The sequence below is a fragment of the Bos javanicus genome, chromosome 13, assembly GCF_032452875.1.
Source record: "Bos javanicus breed banteng chromosome 13, ARS-OSU_banteng_1.0, whole genome shotgun sequence".
NCBI classification, from domain to species: Eukaryota; Metazoa; Chordata; class Mammalia; order Artiodactyla; family Bovidae; genus Bos; species Bos javanicus.
Genome location: NC_083880.1, coordinates 52,482,323 through 52,509,604, shown reverse-complemented (window position 1 = coordinate 52,509,604; position 27,282 = coordinate 52,482,323). Strand labels below are relative to the sequence as shown.

General features: G+C 47.5%; 1 protein-coding gene across 5 annotated transcripts in view; it reads left to right on the top strand.

Annotated features, from left to right (window-relative positions):
* EBF4 (EBF family member 4) overlaps positions 1 to 27,282 on the top strand; it is a 57,515-nt gene continuing 30,233 nt past the window's right edge. For 2 of the 5 annotated variants that reach the window (XR_009740375.1, XM_061436752.1), the window contains exons 1-7: positions 1 to 303; positions 806 to 927; positions 12,465 to 12,639; positions 12,874 to 12,937; positions 13,089 to 13,144; positions 14,647 to 14,720; positions 15,661 to 15,729. Coding sequence is in view for 4 of the 5 variants with exons in the window: in XM_061436752.1 (XP_061292736.1) it covers positions 16 to 303; positions 806 to 927; positions 12,465 to 12,639; positions 12,874 to 12,937; positions 13,089 to 13,144; positions 14,647 to 14,720; positions 15,661 to 15,729 (848 nt within the window). In the remaining variant the exon portion in view is untranslated. Of the gene's footprint in view, positions 304 to 805; positions 928 to 1,265; positions 1,434 to 12,464; positions 12,640 to 12,873; positions 12,938 to 13,088; positions 13,145 to 14,646; positions 14,721 to 15,660; positions 15,730 to 27,282 lie in introns of those variants that run through there. The other 3 variants (XM_061436754.1, XM_061436753.1, XM_061436755.1) reach the window with 3 other exon arrangements.

Here is a 27,282-nt window from a genome sequence, read left to right as displayed (position 1 = left end):
GGCGGCGGCGGCGGGATGGCCCGGGCCCGCGGCCAGGCCCCGGGGAGCGGCGGGCGGCGGCGGCCGCGGCGGGGCAGCGCGGGAACCGGCCCCCGGGGGGAGTCGGCGGGGCTGCTACTGCTGCTGCTCCAGGTGCTGCCGCCCGGGGCTGCGGCAGGGCCGGGACGCCGGGGCACGCGGGGCGCCGGCGGTGTCTGCTGGCCCAGCGCTGCCCCTGCCTTTCCTCGGGACGCGCGGCTGCTCCTGTTCCTGCCGCCGCCGCCGCCGCCGAGCTCCGCGCCCGCAGCATCCTCCTCCCGGATGGTAATCAGCGCCCCGCGCCGGCGCCGCGGGCGGGCGGGCGAGCGGGGGGTGGGGGCGGCGAGGGGAAAGGGCGGGCAGCCCCGCGCCCCCGCCTCGCCTGAGACAGTTCCCGGGGCCTCGGGCCCCCCACCCCCTCCGACGACCGCGGCCCTGGGCAGCCGCCAGAGCGCGCCTCTGCGCGGACCGGCTGCCGGCTCCGCTCCTCGCCCTCCCCGCCCCGCGCGCAGTCCGCCCGCTGGAGCTCAGGCCGCGGGGAAATCCCTCCATCTCCCCGCCCCGCGCCCGGGGAGGGGAGGGGACAGCGCTTGCGGACCCGCTTTCTCCGAGGGAGCGCCCAGGAGGCTGGCGCGCACTGAGTGGCCGGGACGGCCGCTGCTTGCACTCCTGCAGTCGCCGGGTGCCGTTAGGCGCGCGGAGCTAGGACGCCCGGCAGCCTCGGCGGGATCGGATCCCCGGCGGTGAGGGCGCCCACTGACTGCGCGCCCTTATGTTCCCTGCTCAGGACGCTCTGCCCCGCGGCGGGCTGAACCTGAAGGAGGAGCCGCTGCTGCCCGCGGGCCTGGGCTCGGTGCGCTCCTGGATGCAGGGCGCGGGCATCCTGGACGCCAGTACCGCGGCGCAGAGGTAAGCGTTCGGACGCGACTCGGCGCGCTCCGGTTGGACGGCTCCGTGCCGCCTTCGCTCAGCTTGCTGAACTGCTGGGGCGAGGGGTTGGACGGAGCCCTAACTCTGCACTGTCCCAGCAAGCTCTTGCGCCCACCCTGCCCTGAGCGCCTGTGCTTCTTCCAGAGCATGGGGGAGGGGGCAGCCGGGGCGGGGCTTCTGCCTCCACTCCTGGATGTCCCGACTCTGATTTCTGACTATCGCTCGCGTGCCCAGTGGTCCATGGCTCAAGAGGAGGAATTCTCCCGGCTCCCCGCAGTCCCCCAGCAACCAGTCGTCAAGGAATTGCTGACCCTTCCTTCTCAGGCAGCTTAAGTGCCCCTCCTTGTCCAGTTCCACGGATCTCTGCCAGGAAAGGCACAAAACCCAGCCACCTTACTGCTTTCTATAATCCCTCAGAGTTGGAGGATGGGGGTGTGCGGGAGCCGGCGAAGCGGCTGCAGGCTGAAGAGTGGGGAAGACATGAGGTGGGCAATCGGCTTGGTGGAATGATCGGGACTGAGGATGGGGCAGGTTGGCCAGGTGTTTTTCTAGTGGGTCCTACCCAAGGCAAGGGGTCCCTAGGAACCCAGCGCCCACGCCCATCTCCTCTGACTCCTCTGCAGGAGTCTGCGCAGGATCCTGGGTGGGGGATGGACTCCTGGATTTAGGAAGGAAGTATAAAGGTTTATGGACCCGCCCCCGCCCCCAACACCTGGGCTCCGGGCTTTTTGTATCCCCAGTTGTGAACAAGGGGAGGGGACGTTGGACATCCTACTTGGAGATCTCAGTGGCTGGGACTAAGGAGGTGGTGCCTCTGCAGACACCTGCGGCACATGGGAGCTGAACTTTCCAGAGGTCTGAGCAACTGCTTGTCCAGCCGCTGGAAAGGATTCTGCTGGGAGATTTCAGGGCAGACCAGATCTGAACGCCAGCCACACATTCACATCCCCAGTCCTGTTCAGGGGATACCACCTCACTACCAACCCCTACCTAACCTCTTAACAGACACACACTTTGTTTCATGTTCAAACTGAATGGTGTTCCTGCGCTCCTGTCCTTTCATGACTGTCCAGAGGGAGCACTGGGGCTTCTCTCCCGAGCTCACCTCTTCGGGAAGAGAAGGGATCTTGTCTTTGAATCAATTTCCATACTTTCGCTCATGATATAACTATATTCCAGGGAAAAAAATGAAAATAGAAAACAAAAACCCCCCTCTCTAATACAACAAACTGTCAATATTTTAATGTATTTCCTTCCCATTGACATATTTTTTTTTCTTGTGTTATACATACAGTTCTGTATCCTGCTTGTTTTTCTGTTGGTTCTGGTTTTTCATTTAACTTGTGGTGGTTTAATCACTAAGTCATGTCCGACTCTTGTGACCCCATGGACTGTTAGCCTGCCAGGTTCTTCTGTCCATGGGATTCTCCTGGCAAGAATACTGGAGTGGGTTGCTGTTTCCTTCTCCAGGGGATCTTCCTGACCCAGGAATTGAACCCAGGTCTCCTGCATTGCAGTCAGAGTCTTTACCGACTAAGCTATGAGGAAAGCCCTCATTTAATTTGAGGGGGTCAATTTCTTTGTCTTTTTCTCCATCACTGGCTGTGTGGTGAGAGCTCCTTGTAGGAGTGGATGGAGGGTTCCATTAGGGCCTCAGGGTTTATGGTTCCTATTTGTCTCTGACCTTCCCCTCTGACCCTGCCAGCAGGTTTGATTAGGAGGAAGCCCTTGTATCCTGTGCAGGTTCAGGAAGTGTGGAGATGAGGCTCTTCCCACAAGATGGAGCATTAGCAGTGTTGTCTGCACATAGGAAAGAGATCTTGAGTAAGGGGGACGTGTCCAGTCTGAGTCCTCAGGGCTACATCACCAGGACTAAGAATGCCCACCCTCCCACCCCCAATTTGGAGAGAGGCATTTCTTCAGGCCTGACTGCTTATCTCTAAGTCCTGAGACTTCTCTGTCTCAGAACACGGATTGGGAGTCCCCACACCTTTGGTTGCCTCTGGGCTCCAAGGAGAGCAGGTTGGGGGGATACTCCTTTCTTACTCTTCCTGCGGTGCCATCATCTCACCGGTTGGCTCTTGATCCTTCTTCAGTCCTCTGTTTGGGTCTTTTCATCCTAAAACCACAATGACAGAAATTCCTTTCCCTGCCCTGACCTTCTTCCACCTCCACAGGCTCCGCTCCCTCTGTCTCAGAAGAACTTGCCCTGGAACATTCCCTGCAAGGCCGCCTGAGGTCTGACAGCTGTCTTTGCTGTGTTCTATGCCTTCACTCCATAGCCACCTGTTTGTCAGGGCTTCTGGATGGTCCCTCCATATCCTATTCTGAATCCCAGCACCCACGGCCAGCTCTTAACCATGACACATACTCAACACAAAGATGTGCCCTCCAAGACTTTCCTCCCTGGCCTGAAGTTAACCTACCCAGTGTATCACTTCAGCCTGCCAGTCCACTGCCCTAGCCTCTCACCACACGCCCCCGCCCCCCAAAGCATCTGCCACACAGGGGGCCAAAGAAGATTTCCAAAGAACTTTTCTCTGATCGTGTCCCTCCCCAATTAAAAACTTCAGTGACCGCCCCCCGCCTCCCCAATTCCTCCCAGACACTGAGCATTCAAGGCCCGTCACAGTCCGATTCGATCCCAAGCTTCCTCTCAGCCTCTGTGTGACACTCAGCATTCAACAATGTCTCCTGAAACAGTTCCTTTCCTCCCAGGACCCATTCACACACTGGATAACATTTTACAACCTCTGGGACCCTCCCCCTAGCACCTGCTCTCTCTGTGCTCTCTCACTCAGCCAAGGGGAGTAGTTCTGGGTACTGTCTAAGGATGCTTGTCACAGGCCAAAGTCAGCTGTGCCCTGCTGTCCTGGACTTCCTTGCCCAGCCAGCCTACACCTTCCTTTAGGGCCTGGATGGTGGTCCTCGGCACCAGGCTTGAGCAGTCAGAGGGGTAATGAGTATCTGCTAAAGGAAGCAGGAGTGTGTGTTAGAAGGTTACCAAGTCTGTTTTGGTTAGACTCCCCTGTTCACATTGATGGTCCACCTGATCGCAGGAACCAGGCACTGGAACAGCTACTGCTGCCCAGCTTTGCAGCACCAAGGTTTCTCAGAAGGAGAAGGCCCAGAGCCTGCTAAGATCAGTAAGGGAAGATCTGCCAACAGGAAGGAAAGTTCTGGGAAAGAGAGGTAGGAGAAAAGAGAGGCTTCGTACCATACCCTGGAGGTGATAGGGAAGGCTGGAGCATTGGGCTGGCAGGGTCTTCCCAGTGGGGAACTCTGCCCAAGAATCCCTGGCTGTTGCCATGACCATCCATCCCCTGGTCCAACAGGACTTTATCTCAGAGACCCATACCCCAGCCCTAGCCCACCTTCTCTGGACTCCACAAGCTCTTGCTGGGGTGCCCAGCACAGAAGCAATTCAGTTCTCCTCTCCTGATATGACTCCCAGCCTGGGTAGACTCCTGGAGGACCAAGGCTAGCCCTCCCCCGTGAGCTGGTCCCAGAACACTAGCAGCGCCCTGAAAGGGAAGCCAACTGGGGCTGCCTTTCCTGTAAGTAGCTGCAGGCTAGCCTCCCTGCTAGGAAATGCTTTTGTTTGCTTTAATAATTAATAGCCATTCCTCAGCCTGGGACCTGGCAGGCAGGCCTGTGGGTGGGTGGCGAGGGGGTGGGCAGAGAGAAGCAGGGTGGACTGTCTTTAGGTAGAAGCAAGAGCAAGAGGAAGCATGGGAGAGCTAGCTAGTGAGTTTTGTTCCCAACTCTCCTCCCCCGGTCCAGGGGCCTTGGGGCTGAGAGAATTTCCTGGGGCAGATAAGCAGAGGCCCTCTGGGATAGTGGGAGTAGGGGATATGAAGCAGCCCCAAAGCATCATCTCTACCTGGCCCTTCTAGACACAGGTCCTGGGCAGCTGCCTCTAGGCACCGGGTCCTCCTTCTGCCTGTACTGTCCTAGACTCAGGGCAGGGCTAGGCCAATAGATCTTGGCTGAGGCCAGGAATGCCAGGCCCAGCCTGATGATTATCAGCAGTCACAGGGACCCAAGGGACGCCTGCAGGGAGAGCTGGGGCCTGTGAAATGCTTGGAGGAAGAGAGGCTCCAGAGGAGAGGAAAGGGAGACTTATGTAGTCATGCTAAGATGGGGGAAAGAAGAGCTGGATTTAGCAGAGACCTTAGGGAAGCTGAGACAAAGGATGAGATGCAGAAGATATACAGTTTTACTCCTTCTGCCTCTTGGGTGGAGGGGGATTAAAAAGGAGCCTCCCTTCCCTGCTAATGACCTCAGGACTTCTCTCCATCACCCAGCATCCCAGATTCCAAGATGGATCAGGCCCAAGCCAAGGCACTGCTCAGAACTTTGGGCTGCCAAGGCAGGCAAGAGTTAGGATTTGGTAGAGGATGGGTAGGTGGGGAGACGGAAGGCCTGAGGGTGCCTCTGAGGAAGGGCCAGAGCTTCATTCTCAGCCACTGTCTGTGGGGTTTGGATGTTTGTTTTAAAATGCTCCTGCTAATAAAAAGCTGGCTTAAAACTCAACATTCAAAAAATGAAGATCATGGCATCTGGTCCCATCACTTCATGGTAAATAGATGGGGAAACAATGGAAACAGTGACAGACTTTATTTTCTTGGGCTCCAAAATACTGCAGATGGTGACTACAACCATGAAATTAAAAGACCCTTGCTCCTTGGAAGAAAACCTATGACCAACCTAGACAGCATATTAAAAAGCAGAGACATTACTTTGCCAACAAAGGTCCATCTACTCAAAGCTATGGTTTTTCCAATAGTCATGTACAAACGTGAGAGTTGGACTACAAAGAAGGCTGAGTGTGGAAGAATTGATGCTTTTGAACTGTGGTGTTGGAGAAGACTCTTGAGAGTCCCTTGGACTGCAAGAAGATCAAATCAGTCAATCCTAAACAAAATCAACCCTGAATATTCATTGGAAGGACTGGTGCTGAAGCTGAAACTCCAATAATTTGGCCACCTGATGTGAAGAATCAACTCATTGGAAAAGACCCTGATTCTGGGAAAGATTGAAGGCAGGAGGAGACGACAGAGGATGAAATGGTTGGATGGCCTCACTGACTAAATGGACATGAGTTTGAGCAAGTTCCAGGAGTTGGTGATGGACAGGGAGGCCTGGCGTGTTGCAGTTCATGGGGTCATAAAGAGTTGGACAGGACTGAGCAACTGAACTGAATAATTAGCATGTAATCAAGGCTGTAAAGGCATATGAACTGCCTTCTGAGTTGAGAGCAGAGACTGACTGTGAAGGAAGTATCATCTGTCCTAGACAGCTTTGGCAAGGTCCAGCTGCTATGAGAAGGGCCCTGGGGCATCCTGTTTCACCTCGAAAAGGAGCATCTCCAGGGACCCCTGGGTGCCCAAGCAATAGCAACCAGACAACTCTGCAGCCCCCAGGTTTGCATCCCCCTGTACTCCGAAGCACGGGTTACCTGAGTGACTCAGGCTGGAAAGATCAGGTTGCTCTCGGTGTCACCTTTAACCTGGATTCCCAGGGAAGTACTAAGGAAGCCCACACACGCCCGTGCTTGGATGTCCTCCAGCCAAAAAACAGCTGTGTTCCCCGAACTTTTCTGTCACAGTCTCCTTTAATTTGGGGGCTATTTCAGAACAGGAAATAGGAAGGGGATGACTTGGCCCTGGTGGATATATGAAAATGAGCACTTTCTCCTCCCATATCCCAGCTCTCTAGTACAGGAGCAAAGAACTCACCACCTCAGCACACTCTGGGATTGATAGGAAAGTGTTTTGAATATTTGGTTGAAAACAATCTTTTTAAGAAAGCAAATGAAAGTGACTCAGTTGTGTTCGACTCTTTGCGACCCCATGGACTATACAGTCCATGGAATTCTCTAGGCCAGAATATAGGAGTGGGTAGCCTTTCCCTTCTCCAGGGCATATTTCCAACCCAGGGATTGAACCCAGGTCTCCTGCACTGCAGGTGGCTTCTTTACCAGCTGAGCCACAAGGGGAGCTCTTAAGAAAGCAAGGAGATGCGTAAATCATTTTGGAATCCTACAAAAGTGGTTAATGTGGCTGTTTTCGTCACTCAGCCGCATTTATCCAGAAAAGGCGCACATATAGCATGCTCTGTACACTAATCATGCTAAGTGAATGAGACGTTTCTGAATTATAGGCTCCAGCAGTTCACAAACCAGGTGAGGCATCTGCCAGGCTGCACTCAGGTGGAGCTCTGCTGGCTTCCGTCACACCGCAGGCCCTTGGGTGGCTGGGAATTGCTACCCCACCCATGTCCCCTAGGGACCCTTAGGAAAGGGTCTGCTTCCTCTGCCAGCATTTGCCTCCTAAGACTTTCTTAGACCACCAGAGTCTGCTCTGCACACCTGCACACCAGGCCAATCCCACTGAGAAATGACACCCCAGAGGCCCTCAGCCGGTGACTGATGGCATTGGTGGATAAAAACCTCAACTTCCATGCCCAGCCCTCTGACGGGGTAGCTGAAGCACAAGTTCTAGGCTTGTTTCCAGGGCTCCCTGGGGACTGAGCTGCAGCTGCCCACAGTGGTACCTCCCGGCTGATGCACCCAATAGGACTGCCTTTCCTTCTCTGGTCACTCCCCACCCCCACCAGGGTTTCCGCATAAAGTATTTGCACTGGAATCTTTGTCTCAGGTTCTGCTTCTGGGGAAACCCAGATAAAACACTTGCCTCTCCAGACCTCCCAGGCTCTCCTGCCTCACTTCTTTCTTCTAGAGAACAGACTCCTATCAGTAGACACCCTTTCAGTTTCTCCCCACACTCCAGTGAGGGTCTTGGGCAATCCCACTTTGGAGACCACAGAATCAGGGACCTTGGCCTTCATTCACATCCCTGCCTCTAAGCTAGTGTAGGAGCACACGTCTGCTTCCAAGGGGCCCCAGCAGGCCTCTCAGACCTCTCCATGCCCTGGGTCTATCATCTGAGTTATTTGAGCGTATGTCTATATTTCTTTCTTTCCATTCTTTAATCTTGGTTTGTTTGCTTGTAACAAGAGCATCAGCTCCTCCCAAGGGGAGAAGAACAACAGTCTCCCCCTCCCTCCGTCTTCCTTTGGGGCTTGCAGCTCTGCTCAGGGATGCTGATTGGTCATCTGCTGCATGGGCAGGGAGGCAGTGCAGCTGCCTGGGGGAACCAGGAGAAGGAAGGCACAGCCTAGACTGACCTGCATCCTGTACTTAGCCGCTGTGCTAATCCTCAGGTCATTCTCTGTGTTCATAGGAAATGTGAGGATATTTCTGTTGTTTGTTTTTTAAGGGATGACACATAGGCTTCCTTACTTTTTTTTTTTTTAATTGCATTTATTTGTTTGTTTTTTACCTGCTCTATATCTTTGTTGCTGCTCATGGGCTTTCTCTATTTGCGACAAGCAGGGACTCCTCTCTAGTTGCAGTGCTCAGGCTTCTCTTTGCGATGGCTTCTCTCGTTGCGGAGCACAGACTCTAGAGTGCACGGACTTCCATAGTTGCAGCACATGGGCTTAGTAGTTGTGACGCACAGGCTGAGTTGCTCCATGGCATGTGGGATCTTCCTGGACCAAGGACTGAACCCATGTTCCCTGCATTTACAGGCAGATGCTTTACCACTGGAACACCGGGAAAGTCCCACAAGGATTTCTTTAAACCAAAGCCCTTTCTATTTCACCTTGGTCTCACTTGTCCTGCAGGGGTATGAACAGAGTAAACTGGAGACATTTGCAGACCAGGAGCAGTCCTGGGCGTGCAAGCAGGGGTCTTGCCCATTCTGCCGTCCTCTCTTGGTCTGCTGGGGTCACGCATATTTTTCTGCTGCCATTCGTGATAGTAATCCCTGTCCCAGAACTGTAAGCTATCCACCTTGTCCCATTGCTTTGCCTGGATGTGTGTGACTGTGTGTGTGCCTTAGTGCCTCCACTAAGTGAGGTGGAGCATGGAGGGTGATGCTAGGCTACCTCAAGGGAAGTGGGATTGAGCCTGATCCCACAGTGGGGTAGGTCAGTGCAGCCCCTCAATGGATACAGACCCCAGGCAGGGGTACCTGCTCCCTTCCCTCTTGAGTCCCCCCAACCTCCCTCCCTGGGAATCCCCTCCTGCTGAGAGGGCAGGCCCTGTGAAGCAAGCTTGGCTTGGCTTAGGGCAGACTTCCCAGCTCTGGTCCTTAGGAGCTTGGCAGGAGCCAGCAGGCAGCCGGGACCCAGGACTGACTGGTATTTGCCAAGAGGGATGGATGGGAGAGGAGGCTTAGCATCAATGATTGACTCTTGGCCTGGGAACTGCAGGAGTAGCTGTGTAGATAGGGTATGTTGTGTAGACATGGGATTGTGTTCTTGCTCAGCCTCCACCCCTGTTATTGTAAGACCTCTTTCTTTCTCTGCCCCTTCTTTTTACTGTCTGAGAACCTTCCAGCACCTTTTCTGGGCCAGATGATGGAATAAAGGGTAGAGTGATCTGGGATGGCTTCACAGTCCACCCCCTTCTGGCCTTATGTCCCCCTAGGTGGTCCTGGAACCTCTCTTGAAGCTGGTCCTGGGTGGGAGAGGGGGCAGAGGAAGGAGTCAGGGTTACTGCCACCTTTAGTATATTCATTAACAGTAATCAGGGACCTGCTGCGATCGAAGTTCTTCAGGCTTCTCTGCCTCCTGGCAAGTGGAAAACAGGACAGTCAAGGCCTGGACATGAAGCCTGAGGCAGAGGAGAAGGGAGGGACCCTGGAGGAGGGAGGAGGATGATCCTGGAGGAAAGAAAATGTAGAAATAACTTTTGGTGGGGAAGAGAAGGTATTGGTGGCCCCCCTCATCTTGACCAGCCTCTCACGTCCGTATGCTGGGCCTTCCCTGCCTGCAGCATCTTCTAAGTCCTGCCTGACTTCAGAGCCTCCTGGTGGCCTTTAGTCATGTTTCCCAAACCACATCCCCCAAGCAAGACCTGTCACTTTTGCCTCCAAAATCAGCATTTCATATGGACCACTGAGGCTCCCAAGCAGGCTTTCAGGAGGAGGAACAATTTTCATTCTATTGGTTATATATTTACTGTAATCTATATAAGTAAAACGGAGAAGGCAATGGCACCCCACTCCAGTACTCTTGCCTGGAAAATCCCATGGATGGAGGAGCCTGGTAGGCTGTAGTCCATGGGGTCGCTAAGAGTCGGGCACTACTGAGCGACTTCACTTTCACTTTTCACTTTCATGCATTGGAGAAGGCAATGGCAACCCACTCCAGTGTTCTTGCCTGGAGAATCCCAGGAATGGGGGAGCCTGGTGGTCTGCCGCCTACGGGGTCACACAGAGTCGGACACAACTGAAGTGACTTAGCAGCATATAAGTAAAAATACAACAAGCTTCTCAAGGCCATGACATTTCAGATATTATAGCTTTGCATGAAGCCAAGTAAGGATAAGTTGATTTACAATTATATGAAGAAAAATAGTAAGCACTGTTGAGTATGGCAGAGGCCGTCACATGGCATGTCCAGGACGGACTCTGGTCTAAATGGCTCTCAAAGCAGTTCCACCATCCTCACCTCTGCATCCCTGCAGTGGCCTCTTGCTATCAGCACCCTCGGCACTCCCTGCCTGCAGCATCTTCTAAGCCCTGCCTGACTTCAGAACCTCTTGGAGGCCTTTAGTCATGTCTCCCAAACCACATGCCTCCACCAAAATGCTCCGTAGTCAAGTAAGCATGGTATGTTGGTAATCTATTGCCACGTTAAAAAAAAAAAAAAAAGTTATTCCCAAACTCGGTGACATAAAACAACATTCATTATCTCACACAGTTTCTTAAAGTTAGAAAGCAGGGAGCAGTGTAGCTGGGTAGTTCTGGCTCAGGGTTTCTTATGAGGCTTCAGTCATCTGAAGGCTGGCCGAGGGCCGGTGGATCTCGCCCAGCTGATCAGTTAGTGCCGGCTGTTGGCAGGAGGGTTCGGTTCTTCTCCATGTGGACCTTCCGGAGGACTGCTTGAGTATCCTCACAACATGACAGCCAGCTTTGCCCAAGTCACTGATTGTTTAGGGCAGGAGCCATGTATCTTGTATGACCTAACCTTGGAAATCATATGTTCTCACTTGTGCCAGATTCTATTGGCCATAGAGACCAATCCTGACAGTGTGTAGCAGGGACTGTGCAAGGACCTGAGCTCCAGGAGGCAGGGGTCATGGGAACCAGCTTGGAGGCTGGTTGCCACACGTGGGGACCACTGGCCTGAGCGAGTCAAAGACAGTCCCTTCCTGGAGGGTGCCCCAAGGACGCCCCCCCCCACACACTCATGAGTACTCCATGAAGCCGCATCTCCCAGCAGTTATGGCTATAGCACTCCTTCATAGAATGAAGATCTGGAGCCATGAGAGAGCTAAAGAAAACATTTTGGAAGATCTTGACCCAGAGAAGAAAGTCTACACTCCATGGCCTGGTTTTTGTATGCCTACATAGTCTGGCACTTTCAATACAAACCTTTTCTCTCCTCACTTCACACTTTGAAACCTGTGATCCAGTGACACTCACACCTACAGCCATTTCTTATGCTATTAGTTCTGCCCTTGTGCCTCCAGCCCTTGTCGAGCTCCTATTCATTCCTCAAAGACCAGAGGGAATGCAACCATCTCTGTGAAGTCTTCCCTTCATCTCACACAGAATTAATTTTTTCTTCCTTTAGTTTTATTGTTTTTTATGTAGGCACATCTCTTAGGGGGGACTCACCACTCTGTCTCGTGTTAAGTAAGCTCTCTGAATCTGTCTTCTCTCCCCTTCCAGGTGTTTCAGTCTGGCCCCACATGGTGCCATGTGGCCAGTGCTTAATACATCACCGGGGCTCAGGAAATATTTGGTAAATAGGGCCTTGGTTCTCCTACTTGTGCTCCAACCCTGGCTTTGTTTCTGGGGCTGGTTTCTGATGAGCCAGGAGAAAGCAAGACCAGATCACAAGATGCTTCTGCCCAAAGGAGCCAGTGGTATCCTTCTTAAAGTGTGGAGGCAGGTTCCCCTACACCTGAGGAGGACTCTTCCACCTTTAGCCATAGCCCAGAGTCCAGGCTGGGCAGTCTAGTGCCCTGAGCCAGTTCAGTGTCTCTGAGTATCTGACGGACTTCATCATCTCCCAGGCAATGCCATAGGCTTGTGCGCACAGCTATGAACTGGGTACAGTGAGATATTCATTCCCAAACCACCCAGCTGCCCCTTGAGGCCCTAAAGGGCAGTCACAGGAGCCTCAGGTCAGTAAGATGTGTTTCTCAGGTCAGTAACATGTGTTCATTTGGTTTTAGGGACCAGCTTCCAAAATGTAGGGTCCAGAGAAAAGTCTAGGAAGGAGTCTGCCAGGGATACCCTCCGATGTGCCACTTATCCCCACGGGAGCAGGTTCGGTGATCTCAGCACTGGGAGACCTCTGTCTGAAACTGAGATGGCCCTGTCAAGGGTGGCATGGGCCCGTCCAGTGTAACTCTTGACATGTCAGAGCCGAGTCCTGGTCAGAGGTGATAGGTGTCTTTCTGAAGGGCACTCACTTCCGGTGGTTTCCAGCAGCTTTCCTCCCCACAGTGGTGTGGGCCTGGCACGAGCACACTTTGAGAAGCAGCCCCCTTCCAACCTCAGGAAATCCAACTTCTTCCACTTCGTGCTGGCCATGTATGACCGGCAGGGGCAGCCGGTGGAGGTGGAGCGCACAGCCTTCATCGACTTTGTGGAGAAGGACCGAGTGAGAGGCTTGTGGGCTCACCGGGAAGGAAGAGGGTGGGGAGGTGGGGGGGGTGGTTTCAGGGAACCCCTTCCCACTGGAACAGATGACGGATAGGCCGTGGAGGAGTGGAGAAGGGGGTGGTGAACGGATGGGAGAGGAGAGGGAGGAAGGTTGGGTGGGGAGTGGAGGGGGAGGGGAGTGACTGGAGGATCCCTGGGAGCACCGAGCATCCTCCCTATCTTGTCCCTGCAGGAGCCTGGGGCTGAAAAGACAAACAACGGAATCCATTACCGCCTCCGGCTGGTATATAACAACGGTGAGCGAAGCCCACCACCCATGGGGTACCACAGCACCATGTGACACAGTACCCCACCGTACTCCAGCTGGGAAGGGTGTGGAGTATGTTTAGTCGTCAGAAGCCACAGGAGCTCCCTAAATAACAAACCTCTCCGCCTTCCCACCTTCAGGTCTTCGGACAGAACAGGATCTCTACGTGCGTCTCATTGACTCCATGTCCAAGCAGGTGAGCCAGCCACCATCTCCCCTGAGATCAGAACAAGCATCCTTGTCCCTGCTTCCGTATCCCCCGTGCGCTTCATCCTCACCAATCTAGCTCCCCACAGTCCACAGGAGGAGGATGTGTGGCTTTTGTCCTCTAGACAAGAAAAAGACATTTTCACAAAGACTTTGCTCTTGGGTCCTGTTATCTAGAAATTCAGCCTAGATGGAGATTCAGGTGGGTTTATTGAGGAAGAGGAGAGAAGATCTCAGGAGGGGACCAGGGAGAAGCAAGACAGAGCAGGGGACGCTCAGCAAGGATGTGGTGTCAGCTGGAGTCTAGCTTCAGCCTGATCCTCAGGCTAGAGTAGGAATGTCACCGAGTTGTTGCCCCTTGAGGCAAGGAGGCCAAGATTCTGTCCCCTGTATTGGTTAGTTACTGGCTGGGGACCACTCCCAAGGGAAGTGTGTAACCTTCCAGGCATTTTCAGGGGAAGCAGCTCCTATCTGCTGAGAGCAGTTCTCAAGAGAAAGACCTTAGCAGCTAACACAGGGATGGGTGCCTTGGTCCAGCACTGGGTGGGGCCCCAGAGCTTCCAACACTGGCCCTCAGCACTTGCTGCTTTGAAAAGATGAAAGGAGGAGGCTTGGGGCCAGCCAGAGGAGCTCTGGGCAACTTAAATCTGAGTCAGCCCTCATGCACTGTGCAGCCTTAGGCTTTTCAGAACTCTGTGCCCTGGTAAGGAACAGGGCTGAATCTCAGATGTGAAAATCAGTGGCCTGAACTGGAGGTGGAGGCTTGGGCATTCCCACACAGACAGGCTTCCAGCAGCCTCCACCCAGTCCCAGGGTAGAGGAAAAAGTTGTGCGTTTCTAGGATGCCTGTGGTCACTATGGTCTGGGAGGCAGACTGGGAAGTGGCAAAGTGGGATTGTATGGCCAACAAGCGTGGAAGAGGTTGGAGACTGTCCACAGAGAAAGAGACCCACAAATGAGGGATGGCTGAGAGGCCCAGACGTTTTAAGTTGGAAGCCAAATGTGTGTTTGGGAAGCTTACTCCTTGCTTCAAGGCCAAGGAGAGGCTGGGGACTGGTTGAGGGGTCGGGGAATGATCCAGCGGTCCCAGAGGAAGCCGCTGACCTGGCCTGCGGAGATGACGGAGGGGGAGCGTGGCCGAGGAGCTGGCGGGAGACCCTGGGGGGACGATGCTTGTGAGAACCATGGAGGCTGGGGCATGTGCCTGGTCTTGGTCAGGGTGATCGGTGGACCTCCCTGCCCCAGGGCAGAACTGGCTCCAGAAAGTGCTGCCTGTGGACAGACAGAATCCATAGACCTCACCCCATTCTTGCCCATACTGATGGCCGTCCCGATTTGGGAAGCTAGGTTCCAAGCTCCTGCTTTGCACTCCTGGGCCCTCAGAGAGAGTTGGAGGGCATACTCTTCTCTGGGAGGAGGGCCCACCTGCCCCTCACCTGGCCTCAAGAGGAGCCTCCTTCCCCCCAAGCTCGTGCACTTCTTCTTCCCCAGGCCATCATCTATGAAGGGCAGGACAAGAACCCCGAAATGTGCCGTGTGCTGCTCACTCATGAGATCATGTGCAGGTGAGAAGGGCTGTAGCGCTGGCACTGGCCTCTTGGCCCAACCCCCTCCCCACTGATCCCCAGGGAAGCCTGGTAGGGGGAGGTGATGAAGAGTGAGGTCCCTGGGCACAGTGCTGGCTGAGGAGAGGGTCCTTGAGGCCCCATTAGCCTGGACTGTTTATGTGGCTTCTCCGACTGTTTGTGCAAGAAAGGCCTCCTGCTGCTACTGGGAAGCTTAACTAATAAAGCTCTGGAGAGGGCTCGCTGGGAGGTGGGGGCAGGGCCTGGGCCTCCTGGATTAGCTCCAGAGCTGAAGGAGGAAACTTTTCTGCCTCTTATGTGACCTTCAGGGAACCCCCTGGGCAGGCAGGATGGGGAAGGAGGAGCACAGCTCTTGGTTCCCCTTCCCCATTACCCCAGGGCTTGGCATTTCTAGGCAAGGGCTCCCCAGGAGGTGTCAGTTGGACAAGGTCGTCCTAGGCAACTCCTCACACATGGAAAAGAAACTAGAGTTCAAAAATCTGGTTGGAACAGTGGCTACTCTTGGGAAGGGCAGTGACCAGGATGGGGCTTCTGGGATGCTGGTCATCTGGTATTTCTTGGTCTGGTTACATGGGTGAGCTCATTTTGTGAAAATTCATGTGTTACATGCTTACAATTGGAGTTCTTTGTATAAAAAGGGTACAGAGAGAGTAGATGGTCAGCATTCTACCCTTTCCTGGATCTTAAGGAGCAGCACGCCTTTGGGACAAGGGTTTCCTGGCCAACCTTATCCCCAGGGCTGGGTTCTGGGAGTGAGCCCTTCTGGGCCAGGGATTCCACACTCAGAGACAGGACATCAGCATCCTCACCCTAGAGCCACACATACACACACACGTGCACACGCGCACACAAACACACCCCACACTGTAATCTCCCTCTCCTTCTTTCTTCCTTCCCTCCCTCCTCACCTTTCCTTCAGCCGATGCTGTGACCGGAAGAGCTGTGGCAACCGGAATGAGACGCCCTCAGACCCCGTCATCATTGACAGGTACAGGCCAGGGGAGGAGGGCCTGGCAGCTTGCAAGGTCAGGGCAGGCTGGAACCAGCCACAGAGCACAGTGGCTCCCACCACCCTTTGGTGGCTCTGAGCAAGAGAAACGGTCCCCTGAGTGAAGCCCCTGGTGGCAGACTCTCTGAGGCTGGACTTAAGAGTTGTGCTTCCTGAGGGAAGAAGCCAGAGAAGACAGGGATGGGAGGTGGTAGAGGATGCCACGGCTGGAGGAGCTAACAGGGAGTGGCAGGGAAAGTGGGCTCTGGTCCTGGTGCCTCCTCTAACTTCTCTGTTCATTTCCTTTGTTAGAAAAATAGGGAAATACTTGGTGAGTTTCAGTCATAGGATTGTAGAGGTGATGCATATGAAAATGCATTTTTCTTTCTGAATAGGAAATATGTATATATATAAGGTACAAAATTCAAAAGATAACACAGAAGAGTAATTAAGGAAAAATAAGTCTGCCCTACACCTATGTATAGCATATTGTACACAATCTTTTGTATTTAATACTTACCTTTTTTATTAATATCTTAGAACGCATTCCATATTGGAACTAAACCCTGCTTTGTTCTCCTTTTAATAGATAAATCATTCACAGTGTACTAAAATTCAAATTTAAAAGGGTTGACAGCAAAGTCTTCCACCTCTGCTTCTGACTCATCCATTGCCCTCCAAATAAGCAAGCATTGTCCCCAGTTTCATGAGTATCCTTCCTGAGCTAGCCTGTGCAAGAAAATGCAGACACAGACAGTCTCCTCATTCTTTTTTTTGCTACTGCAAAATATTCCATTGTATGGATGGACCGTAATTTCTTTAGTGTCTATTGCTGGACATTTTGGCTGTTTTCATTCTTCTTCAGGGATAAAATATGCTGTAGTGAATTACTTTGTCCATGTGTCACTTAGCATGTGTGTGCATTTATATGAAGGATATTACTAGAAGCAGAATTTCTGGGTCAAAGGAGATGTACATTTGTACTTTTGATAGTTATTGCCAATTTGTCCTCAGTAGCAATTATACCAATTGATATTCATACCAGCTATTTTGAGAATGCCTGTTGCTGTAGTCTAGAGATGCAGAACCAGCAAAGGAGCCTGAGAAGCAGCTGCAGTAAAGTAGGAGGCAAATCAGGGGGGTAGAGTCCCAGAAGTCCAGCTAGAAAAATTTTCCCCAAAGAAGGCTATAGTCAACTGCATCAAGTGCTGCTCATGGAGATGATAAAAAGAATAAGAATTAACCATTAGATTTAGCAGTGTGGGGGACATTGGTCACCTCAACAGGAGCTATTTCGGTGGCAAAGGGGGCAGAATTCTGATAGGAGTATGTCTAAGAGAGAATGAGAGGAGACACTAGGGACAGTGACCAGAGGAACTCTGGACTTTCACCCTAAAGGGATCAAAGAAATAGGGTGGTGGCAGGAGCACAGTGTAAGGCTAAGAAAAAATGTAGCTTGTTCAGATGCTACTGACAAAAATCCAGTAGGAAATGGAAAATTATGATGCAAGAGTTAGAAGGGAGAATCGCTGCAGCAGTGTCCTCTGGACAGCAAAGGGCATGGTGTCTCCTGCATAGGTGGAGGACTGGTTTTACCTGGGAGCACAGACAGTTATCCATGGAGACAGCGGGAAGACAGAGAATCTGGGCATGGAAGTGGGTAAATGGATATATCCAACACAGGAGCTTGCGGACGTCCTTTTCTGATTGCTTTGTTTTCTCAGTGAAATAAGAAACAAGGTCAACAGTTGAGGGTGAGGATGGAGAGGGAGACACTAGGGCATGAAATAGTTGTCCAGGAGAGTGAGGGGACTATGGACATGTTCTGTGATTGCCAAGTGGCACTAAGGGCCCACCTGAGATATGTTCATAAATTTACTTACCTATTTATTTATTTAAAAAATTTACTCACTTTGGGCCTCACCACATAGCTTGTGGGATCTTAGTTCCCCAAGCAGCACACCGAGTCCTAACCACTGGATTACCAGGGAATTCCCTATGGTCATGAATTTTTTAGTTTGTTCATTTATATTTATTTTTGGTTGCACTGGGTCTTCGTTGCTGCATGGAGGCTTTCTCTAGTTGTGGAGAGCAGGGTCTCCTCTCTCGTGGTGCACAGACTTCTCATTGCAGTGGCTTCTGTTGTAGACACGGGCTTTGGTAGTTGCTGCATGCAGCTCAGTAGCTGTGACTTGCTGGCTCTAGAGCATGCGGGCTTCAGCAGTTGTGGCACACGGGCTCAGTAGTTGCGGCGCCCAGGTTTAGTTGCTCCCTTGCATGTGGAATCGCCCCAGACCAGGGATCGAACCCATGTCCCCTGCATTGGCAGCTGGATTCCTATCCACTGCACCACTAAGGAAGTCCTGTGGCCATAAATTAAGTGAGCAATTTTCCCCAGCTCTGCTGAGCCACAGGAGTGCATGTGCAGAACAGGTGAGTGGTTGCATATAGCCAGAGTTAGACGTTTGCTGTGTGAATACAATGAAAGGAGAGGGCAAGAGAGTAAAAAGTATAAGCAAAGGGTATTTACAAAAACAGAACAAGGAATTTAAGCTCACAAGGGAGAGGAGTATGGCAGAGTGAAGAGAAAGGATGATGAATGGAGCACAGGTTCTGATGGGACCAAAGAATGATTGGAGTTGAGGTACTAGAAGGGGGTGGAGCTGGTGGTAAGGAGTGGTTGCCTGTAGGTAGGATTATTTGGAAGTTGTGTTTATTGGTAATGTGTGGCCAGGGGAGTGTAGAGGCAAGGTCAGTGGAGGAGAGATACAAAAGGAATAGAGAGAAGAATGTATTGGAAGAGTTATGTATTTAGCTTAACACTGAAATCGCCAGGAATTATGATTGATTTTAACAATTCTTTACAGATCCTATAGATCCTAGATACTGATCATTTGCCATAAGTAGTTGCCTAACTATGTTTTCCAAAGTAGTGGTACCATGTTATGTTTCCCACCACCAGCGTATGAGAGTTGTAATTCCGCTCGTTCTCATCAGCACAAGAATAATCTCTCTTTTTAATGTTACCCATTCTAATAGATGTATAGTCATATCTCATTATGGTTTTAATTTGCATATCCCTAATGACTAATGAAGGAGAAGGCAATGGCACCCCACTCCAGTACTCTTGCCTGGAAAATCCCGTGGATGGAGGAGCCTGGTGGGCTGCACTCCATGGGGTCGCTAGGAGTCAGACACGACTGAGCGACTTCACTTTCACTTTTCACTTTCAAGCATTGGAGAAGGAAATGGCAACCCACTCCAGTATTCTTGCCTGGAGAATCCCAGGGACGGGGGAGCCTGTTGGGCTGCTGTCTTTGGGGTTGCACAGAGTCGGACACGACTGAAGCAACTTAGCAGCAGCAATGACTAATGATGTTGAACATCTTTCCATGTGCTTATTTGCCATTCGTTTTTTTTTTTTTTTTTTGGTCAAGTATTTGGGTTATTTTTTTAATTACTGAGTGGGAGTTCTTTATATACTGTGGAAAAAATTAGATAAATATTTTACAAAAAAATTTTTCCCAGACTTCCCCGGTGGTCCAGTGGTTAAGAATCCTCCTGCCAATGCAGGGAACATGAGTTCGATCCCTAGTCTGGGAAGATTCCACATGCTGCAGGGCATCTAAACCCATGCACCACAGCTGCTGAGCCTGTGTGCTGCAAGTAATGAAGCCGGTGCATCCTAGAGCCCGTGTTCGGCAACAGGAAGCCACCGCGGCAAGAAGCCCACACACTGCAACTAGAGAGTAGCCCCTGCTGGCCGCGACTAGAGAAAGCCCATACGCAGCAATGAAAACTCAGAGCAGCCCAAGAGAAGTTAATTTAAAAAACTTTCCCAATCCATAACTAGTCTTTTCATTCTTATCAGTTTTTTAAAAAATTAATTAGTGAATTAATTTTTGGCTGTGCTGGGCCTTCGTTACTGCCCAGGTTTTTCTCTAGTTGCAGCAAGCAGGGGTTCCTCTCTAGCTGGGGTGTGCGGGCTTCTCATTGCGCGGGCTTCTCTTGCTGCAGAGCACAGGCTCTAGGGGGCGTGGCCTTCAGTAGTTGCGGCACGTGGACTCAGTAGTTGAGGTTCTGGGCTCTAGAGCACAGGCTCAGTAGTTGTGGCGCACTAGCTTCGTTGCTCCATGGCATGTGGGATCTTCCTGGATCAGGGATTGAGCCCATGTCTCTTGCATTGGCAGATGGATTCTTTACCACTGAGCCACCAGGGAAGCCCTCTTAACAGTGTTTTTGAAGAACACAAGTTTTTAGTTTTGTTAAGGTCCAATTTATACATTTTTCCCTCTGTGTATTGTGTTTTTGTTGTCATAGCTAAAAATCTTCAGCTAGGTCACAGAAAAGTTCCCCCTTCTTCTATAAGTTTTGTAGCTTTGGTATTTTTGTTTAGGTGTAGGATCCACTTTGAGTTAATTTTTGTAGATATGAGAGGTATAGAATCAAGACATTTTGTTGTTTTACTATATATATTCACTCATTCCAGTACTATTTCTTTTAAACTTTGTAAAAAAATCAATTATTTATATGTGGAGTTATTTCTGGACTCTATTCTGTTCCATTGATTCCTTACTCTAGCTTTTATGCTAATTCTACACAGTTTTGATTACTGTTACTTTATAATAATTCTTGAAATAAGGTAATATAAGTCCTCCAACTTTGTTTCTTCATTGCAACTTTTTCCTTTGCATTTCCATATGAATTTGGGCATCAACTTGTTAATTTCTACAAAAAATCCCATTGAGCTATTGATTGGTACTACTTTGAATCTAAAAACCAATTTGGAGAAAATGACATCTTAACAATATTGAGTCTTCCAACCCCTGAACATTTTCCTCAATCTCTCTCATCAATATTTTATAGTCTTTAGAGTACAGATCTTTCACATTGCTTGTTCAGGTTTATCCCTTATTATTTGTTTATTTTGATGCTATTGTAAATGCTGTCTTAAATTTCAATTTCCAATGGTTTATTTATGGTACACATAAATATGAATTTTTATGTAACTGATTCTGTAGTCTGCAGCCTTGCTAAACCCACTTATTAGTTCTAGTAGCTTTTTAAAGAGTCCAACAGATTATCTTTATAGACAACATGTCATCTGCAAATAAAGACACTTTTATTTATTTATTTCCAATCTGGATGTCTTTTATTTCTCTTTCTTGCCTGATTGTACTGGTTAGAACTTCCAGTACAGTGTTGATAGTAGCAGGGGAAAAGATGGATATTTATCTTGCTCCTGATCTTAGGTGAAAAGTACTCAGTCTTTTGCCCTTATGTATGTTTTGTCTGTTTGTGTGTGTGTATAGCTGTAGGATTTTCATAGATGCCTTTGTCAGATTGAGGAAGTTCTCTACTATCTTTCATTATTGACAGGTTTGTTTTTTTTTTTTATCAGAAATCAATATTAGACTTTTGTCAGAGGCTTTCTCCACATCTATTAAGATGATCTTGTGTGTTTTTTTAGTTTGATGTGATGAATTACATCAATTTGTTTTCTGATGTTAAACCAACCCTGCATTTCCAAGATGAGCCTCACTTAGTCATGGTGTATTGAAGTGAAGTGAAGTCGCTCGGTCATGTCCAACTCTTTGCGACCCCATGGACTGTAGCCTACCAGCCTCCTCCATCCCTGGGATTCTCCAGGCAGGAATACTGGAGTGGGTTGCCATTATATTGTTGATTTAATAAAATTTTGTTTAGAGTCTTTGCATGTTCCTGATGAATAGTTGTCTCTGATTTTCTTTTTTGTTTTTTTCTCTTTTTAAAACCTTTTAAAATTTTATATTGGGGTATAGCCAATTAGCAAACAATGTTGTGATAGTTTCTGGTGAACAGCAAAGGGACTCAGCCATTCATATACAAGTATCCATCCTTCCCCGAACGCCCTCCCATCCAGGCTGCCGTGTAACATTGTCCCATGTGCTATACAGCGGTTCCTTGTTGGTTATCTGTTTTGAATATACCAGTATGCACATGTCCATCCCAAACTCCCTAAGTATCCCTTCCCCTGATCCTTGACCCCTCCTCCCAGCAACCATAAGTTTGTTCTTTAAGTCTGTGAGTCTGCTTCTGTTTTGTAAATAAACTCATTTGTATCATTTCTTTTTAGAGTCCACATATAAATGATAACATATGATATTTCTCCTTCTCTGTCTTACTTCACTCATATGACACTGTCTATGTTGCTGCAAATGGCATTATTTCTTTTCTTTTTATTAGCCAAGTAATATTCCATTGTATATACACACCACATCTTCTTTATCCATTCCTCTGTCAATAGACATTCAGGCTGCATCCATGTCTTGGCTATTGTAAACAGTGGTTCAGTGAACACTGGGGTGCATGTATACTTTTAGGTCTTGTTTTTCTCTGGATATATACCCAGGAGTGGGATTGCAGGGTCATGTGGTAGCTCTATTTTTAGTTTTTTAATGAACCGCCATACTGTTCTCCATAGTGGCTATACCAATTTACATTCCCACCAACAGTATAGGAGGTTCCCTTCTTTCCACACCCTCCCCAGCATTTATGTTCATGGATTTTTTTATGATAACCATTCTAGTTATATGAGGTGACATCTCATTGTATTAATAGTTTTGACTTGCATTTCCCTAATAATTAGTGATATTAAACATCTTTTCATGTGCCTTTTGACCATCTGTATGTCTTCTTTGGAGAAATGTATATTTATGTCTTCTGTCTGTTTTTCACAGAGAAGGCAATGGCACCCCACTCCAGTACTCTTGCCTGGAAAATCCCATGGATGGAGGAGCCTGGTGGGCTACAGTCCATGAGGTTGCTAAGAGTCGGACACGACTGAATGACTTCACTTTCACTTTTCACTTTCATGCATTGGAGAAGGAAATGGGCACCCACTCCAGTGTTCTTGCCTGGAGAATCCCAGGGACGGGGGAGTCTGGTGGGCTGCCGTCCATGGGGTCGGACACAACTGAAGCGACTTAGCAGCAGCAGCAGCAGCAGCCGATTTTTCGAGTGGGTTGTTTGTTTTGATCTTGTTAAGTATCTTGAGATATTTTTAAATTTTAGAGACTAATCCCTTATCTGTCACATCATTTACAAATATTTTTCCCCAAATTGTGGGTTGTCTTTTCATTTTGTTTATTGTTTCCTTTGCTATGCAAAAGCTTTTGAGTTTAAGTAGGTCCCATTTGCTTATTTTTGTTCTTATTTTCATTATGCTGGGAGACAGTTTGAAAAACATATTGCAGCAATTTATGTCAGAGACTGTTCTGCCTTTGTTTTCCTCTAGGAGTTTTATAGTATAGTATAGTATCTAGGAGTTTTATAGTCTCACAATTTAGGTCTTTAATCCATTTTGAGCTTATTTTTGTGTATGGAGTTAAAGAGTGATCTAATTTCATTTTTTAGCATATAGCTGCCCAATTTTCCCAGCATCATTTGTTGAAGAGACTGTCTCCAACATTGTGTAGTCTCGCCTTCTTCATCATAGATTAATTGACCATAGGTGTATGGGTTTATTTTTGGGTTTTCTATCCTGTTTCATTTATCTATTTTTCTATTTTTGTTCCAATACCATACTGATTTGATGACAGTAACTTTTTATTAGTCTGAAGTCAGGGAGCCTGATTCCTCCAAGTCTGTTTTTCTTTCTCAAAATTGCTTTGGCAATTCAGGATCTTTTGTGTCTCCATACAAATTTTGAGATTTTTTGCTCTAGTTCTATGAAAAAAGCCACTGGCAATTTTCTAATTTTCTTATAACTTTTTGTCTGGTTTTGATATATCAGATATCAGATATACTGAAATATCAAAACCAGACAGGTATGCTGATATATGGGGCTTCTCTAGTGGCTCAGATGGTGAAGAATCTGCCCTCAGTGTGAGAGACTTGAGTTCAATCCTTGGGTTGGGAAGATCCTTGGAGAAGAAAATGGCTACCCACTCCAGTATTCTTTCCTGGAGAATTCCATGGACAGAGGAGCCTTGCAGGCTACAGTCTATGGAGTTACAAAGAGTCGGACGTGACTGAGTGACTAACACTTTCACTTTTTATGCTGATATACTGGCCTATAGATTTAGTTGGGAGGTATTTCTGACTCTTCAACTTTTTGGAAGAGTTTGTATATAATTGGTATTACTTCTTCCTTAAGTGTTTGGCAGTCATCTGAGCCTGGACTTTTCTTTGTGGCAAGTATTTTGACTATAATTTTAATGTCCCTAATAGAATAGGCTGTCTATTTTTTCTAGAATGAACTTTAGTAATTTGTATCTTTCAAGGAATTTGTCCATTTTTTAAAGTTGTTGAATTTGTCGACATAAAATTATTTGTAGTATTCCCTATCCCATATCTTTAGAATCTGCAGTGATGTCACCATTCCCATGTCTGATATTGGCAAATTATGTCTTCTCTCTTTTTTCCTAATCATTCAGGCTACAGGTTTATCCATTTTACTGACCTTCTAAAAGAACCCTTTTGGTTTCATTGATTTTCTACATTGTTTATCTATTTCCTATTTACATATTTATTAGTTCTTCTGCTTATTTGGGGCTTAATTTCCTCTCCTTTTTCTGGTCTCCTGGAGTGGAAGCTGAGGTCATTTATTTGAATGACTTTTCTGTCTAAAACATACTTTTTTTCTGTCTAAAATAAGCCTTTAGTGCTACACATTTCTCCCTAAGTACTGCTTTAGTATCATGCCACAAATTATGTTTTCATTTCCATTTAATTAAAAATATTTTCTAATTTCTCTTTTGAATTTTTTTAACCCATGTATTATTTAGTTTCAAAAGTTTGGGGATTCTCTTAGGATAATTCCATTGCTGGTTTCTAATTTAATTCAATTGTCAGAGAATATACACTTTGTATAATTTTAATCCTTTTGAATCTTTTGAAACTAATTTTATGGCCCAGAATGTAGCCTACTTTGGTAAATGTTTTGTGTGCACTTGGGAAGAATGTGTATTTTATTGCTTTAGATAGAGTGACCTATAACTATCAAACAGGTTAAGTTAGTTGATGTGTTGTTTGAGTCTATATCCTGACTGATTTTCTGCCTTTTTTTCCTGTTATTGAGAAAAGGGTACTGGAATGACCAACTGATATTCTGGATTTGTCTGTTTTTCCTTGAGGTTCTATCAGTCTTGTTTCATATAATTTGAAAACTGTTATTAGGTATATAGATATATAGGATTGTTTTATGCCCTTTTGTTTAATTGACCCTTTTATTATGAATCCATAAAATCTTCTTTGATAGTAATATCATCATTCAAGTTTTCTTTTGACTACTATTAGCATGATAAATCTTTTCCATCCTTTTAATCTATTTGTGTCTTTATATTTAATATACACTTCTTATAGCCAGCATATAGTTCTGCTTTTTGTCTAATCTGATAATCTTTGCCTTTTAATTGGTACATTTAGATCATTTACATTTAGTGTGATTATTGATATGATTAGGTTTGAGTCTTATCACCTTGATATTTTCTTTCTGTGTTTTCTGTCTCTTTTTTTTCTTTTCCCTTTTTTCTACTCTTTTAGATTATTCAGGTTTTAAAAATTATTCAACATTGTCTCCTTTGTTGGTTTATTAGCAAAATTATTTATTTTGTTATTTTAATATTAATTTAGGACATGTCTTTAACTTATTGCCCTCTATCTTCAATTATACCACTTCATACTATTGTCTTGAATTTTATTTTATATATGTTCTATAACCCACAGTACTTTGATACTAGTCAAAGTACATTGATACTAGTTTCAAAGTCAATTAGTTTTAAAGAGATTTGAGTTATATGGAAAATATACATTTACCCAGGGCTTCCAAAGTGGCACTAGTGGTAAACAACCCACCTGCCAATGCAAGAGACATGAGACTTGGATTCAGTCCCTGGGTTGGGAAGATCCCCTGGAGGAGGGCATGGCAACCCACTCCAGTACTCTTGCCTAGAAAATCCCATGAACAGAGGAGCCTGGCGGGCTACAGTCCATAGAACTGCAAAGAGTTAGACATGACTGAAGTAACTTCACACACACACACACACATACACACATACGTTCAGCCATGTAGTAACTATTTCCAGTGCTCTTCGTTCTTTTCCATAGATTTGAGGTTTCCATGTGGTATTATTTTTATTATGCCTGAATGGCATCCTTTAATATTTCGTGTATTTTTTGAAAGATATTTTCACTGGGTATAGATTTATAGGTTGGCAGTAGTAGTAGTAGTAATTATCATTATTTTTAAAATGTTGCTCCCCTGTCTTTTCTCTTGCATTCCCAATAAGAAATATGATACCATCATTATCTTTCTTACTGTGTACATAACATTTCTTTTATCTTTGCCTTAAAATTTTTTCTTTATTATTCATTTTTAGCAATTTGACTATGATGTGCTATGGTGTAGTTTTCTTCATGTTTCTTGTACTTGGAGTTCATTAATCTTTTTGGATCTAGGAGTTTACAGTTTTACTACATTTGGAAAGTTTTTTTAACTATTGTTTCTTCAAATCTTTTTTGCCCCTCCTCCTTTGAGGACTCCAGGTGTCCAAGTATTAAATTTCTTGGGTTGTCCTGTAGCTCACCAATAATTCTTTCATTTGGGGGGATGTTTTTCTTGTTTTTCATTTTGGATATTTTTTACTGCTCTGCCTTGAAGCCCACTAATCTATAATGTTCTTCCATAGTGTTTCATCTATGGTTTATTGCTTCCAATATTTTTTTATCTCAAATATTTTAATTTTCATCTCTACAAGTTTGATCTATATCTTTTTATATCTTCCATATCTCTGCTTAAATTTTTCAACATACGAAATACAATTAAAATACCTCTTTTAATGTCTTTCCCTGTTAATTCTAAAATCTGTATATATTCTATGTCAGTATCAATTGATTGATTATTCTCATTTTGAGCCGTATTGTTTTTGCATCTAGACTTAGCTCATAATCTGTGATTGGATGCCAGACACTGTGAATTTTTCCTTGCCGGTGGTGGATAATTTCGTATTCCTGTAAATCTTCTTTATTCTCGGATGCAGTTAAGTTACTTGGAAACAGTTTGATCTTTCTCAGTCTTATTTTAATGATTTATTAGATGGGTCCACAGCAGTACTCAATCTGGGACTAATTTTCCCCTCTACTAAAGTAATACCTTCCTGAGAACTCTATCCAATATCCCATGAATTGTGAATTTTTTCAGTCTCATTATTAGAAATAGGGGCTGTTTTCATCACCATGTGAACACCATGTGTTCCCTTTATTCCTTTTGGCATTGGTTAGTTTCCTCACATGCCCAAGGGGACCCATGCCCAAGTTTCTAGTTTCTCCTTCTATGCACTTCTCTCTTTTGTGAGACTCCGTCCTATGGAGTCCAGCTCCCTTGGTTTCCCTGGACACTTCGATCTGCCTCCTCAACACTAGGAGTGTGCTGTGCTCTGCCTCAGTGTCCCATCCCAGTGCTGAAGCCTGGAGACTCTCAAAGCAGTACGCTAGGAATTTGTCAGGCTCACCTTGTTTATTTCCCGTCTTTCAGGAGTCATTGTTCTCTATTGTCTGATGTCTCTAAAAATG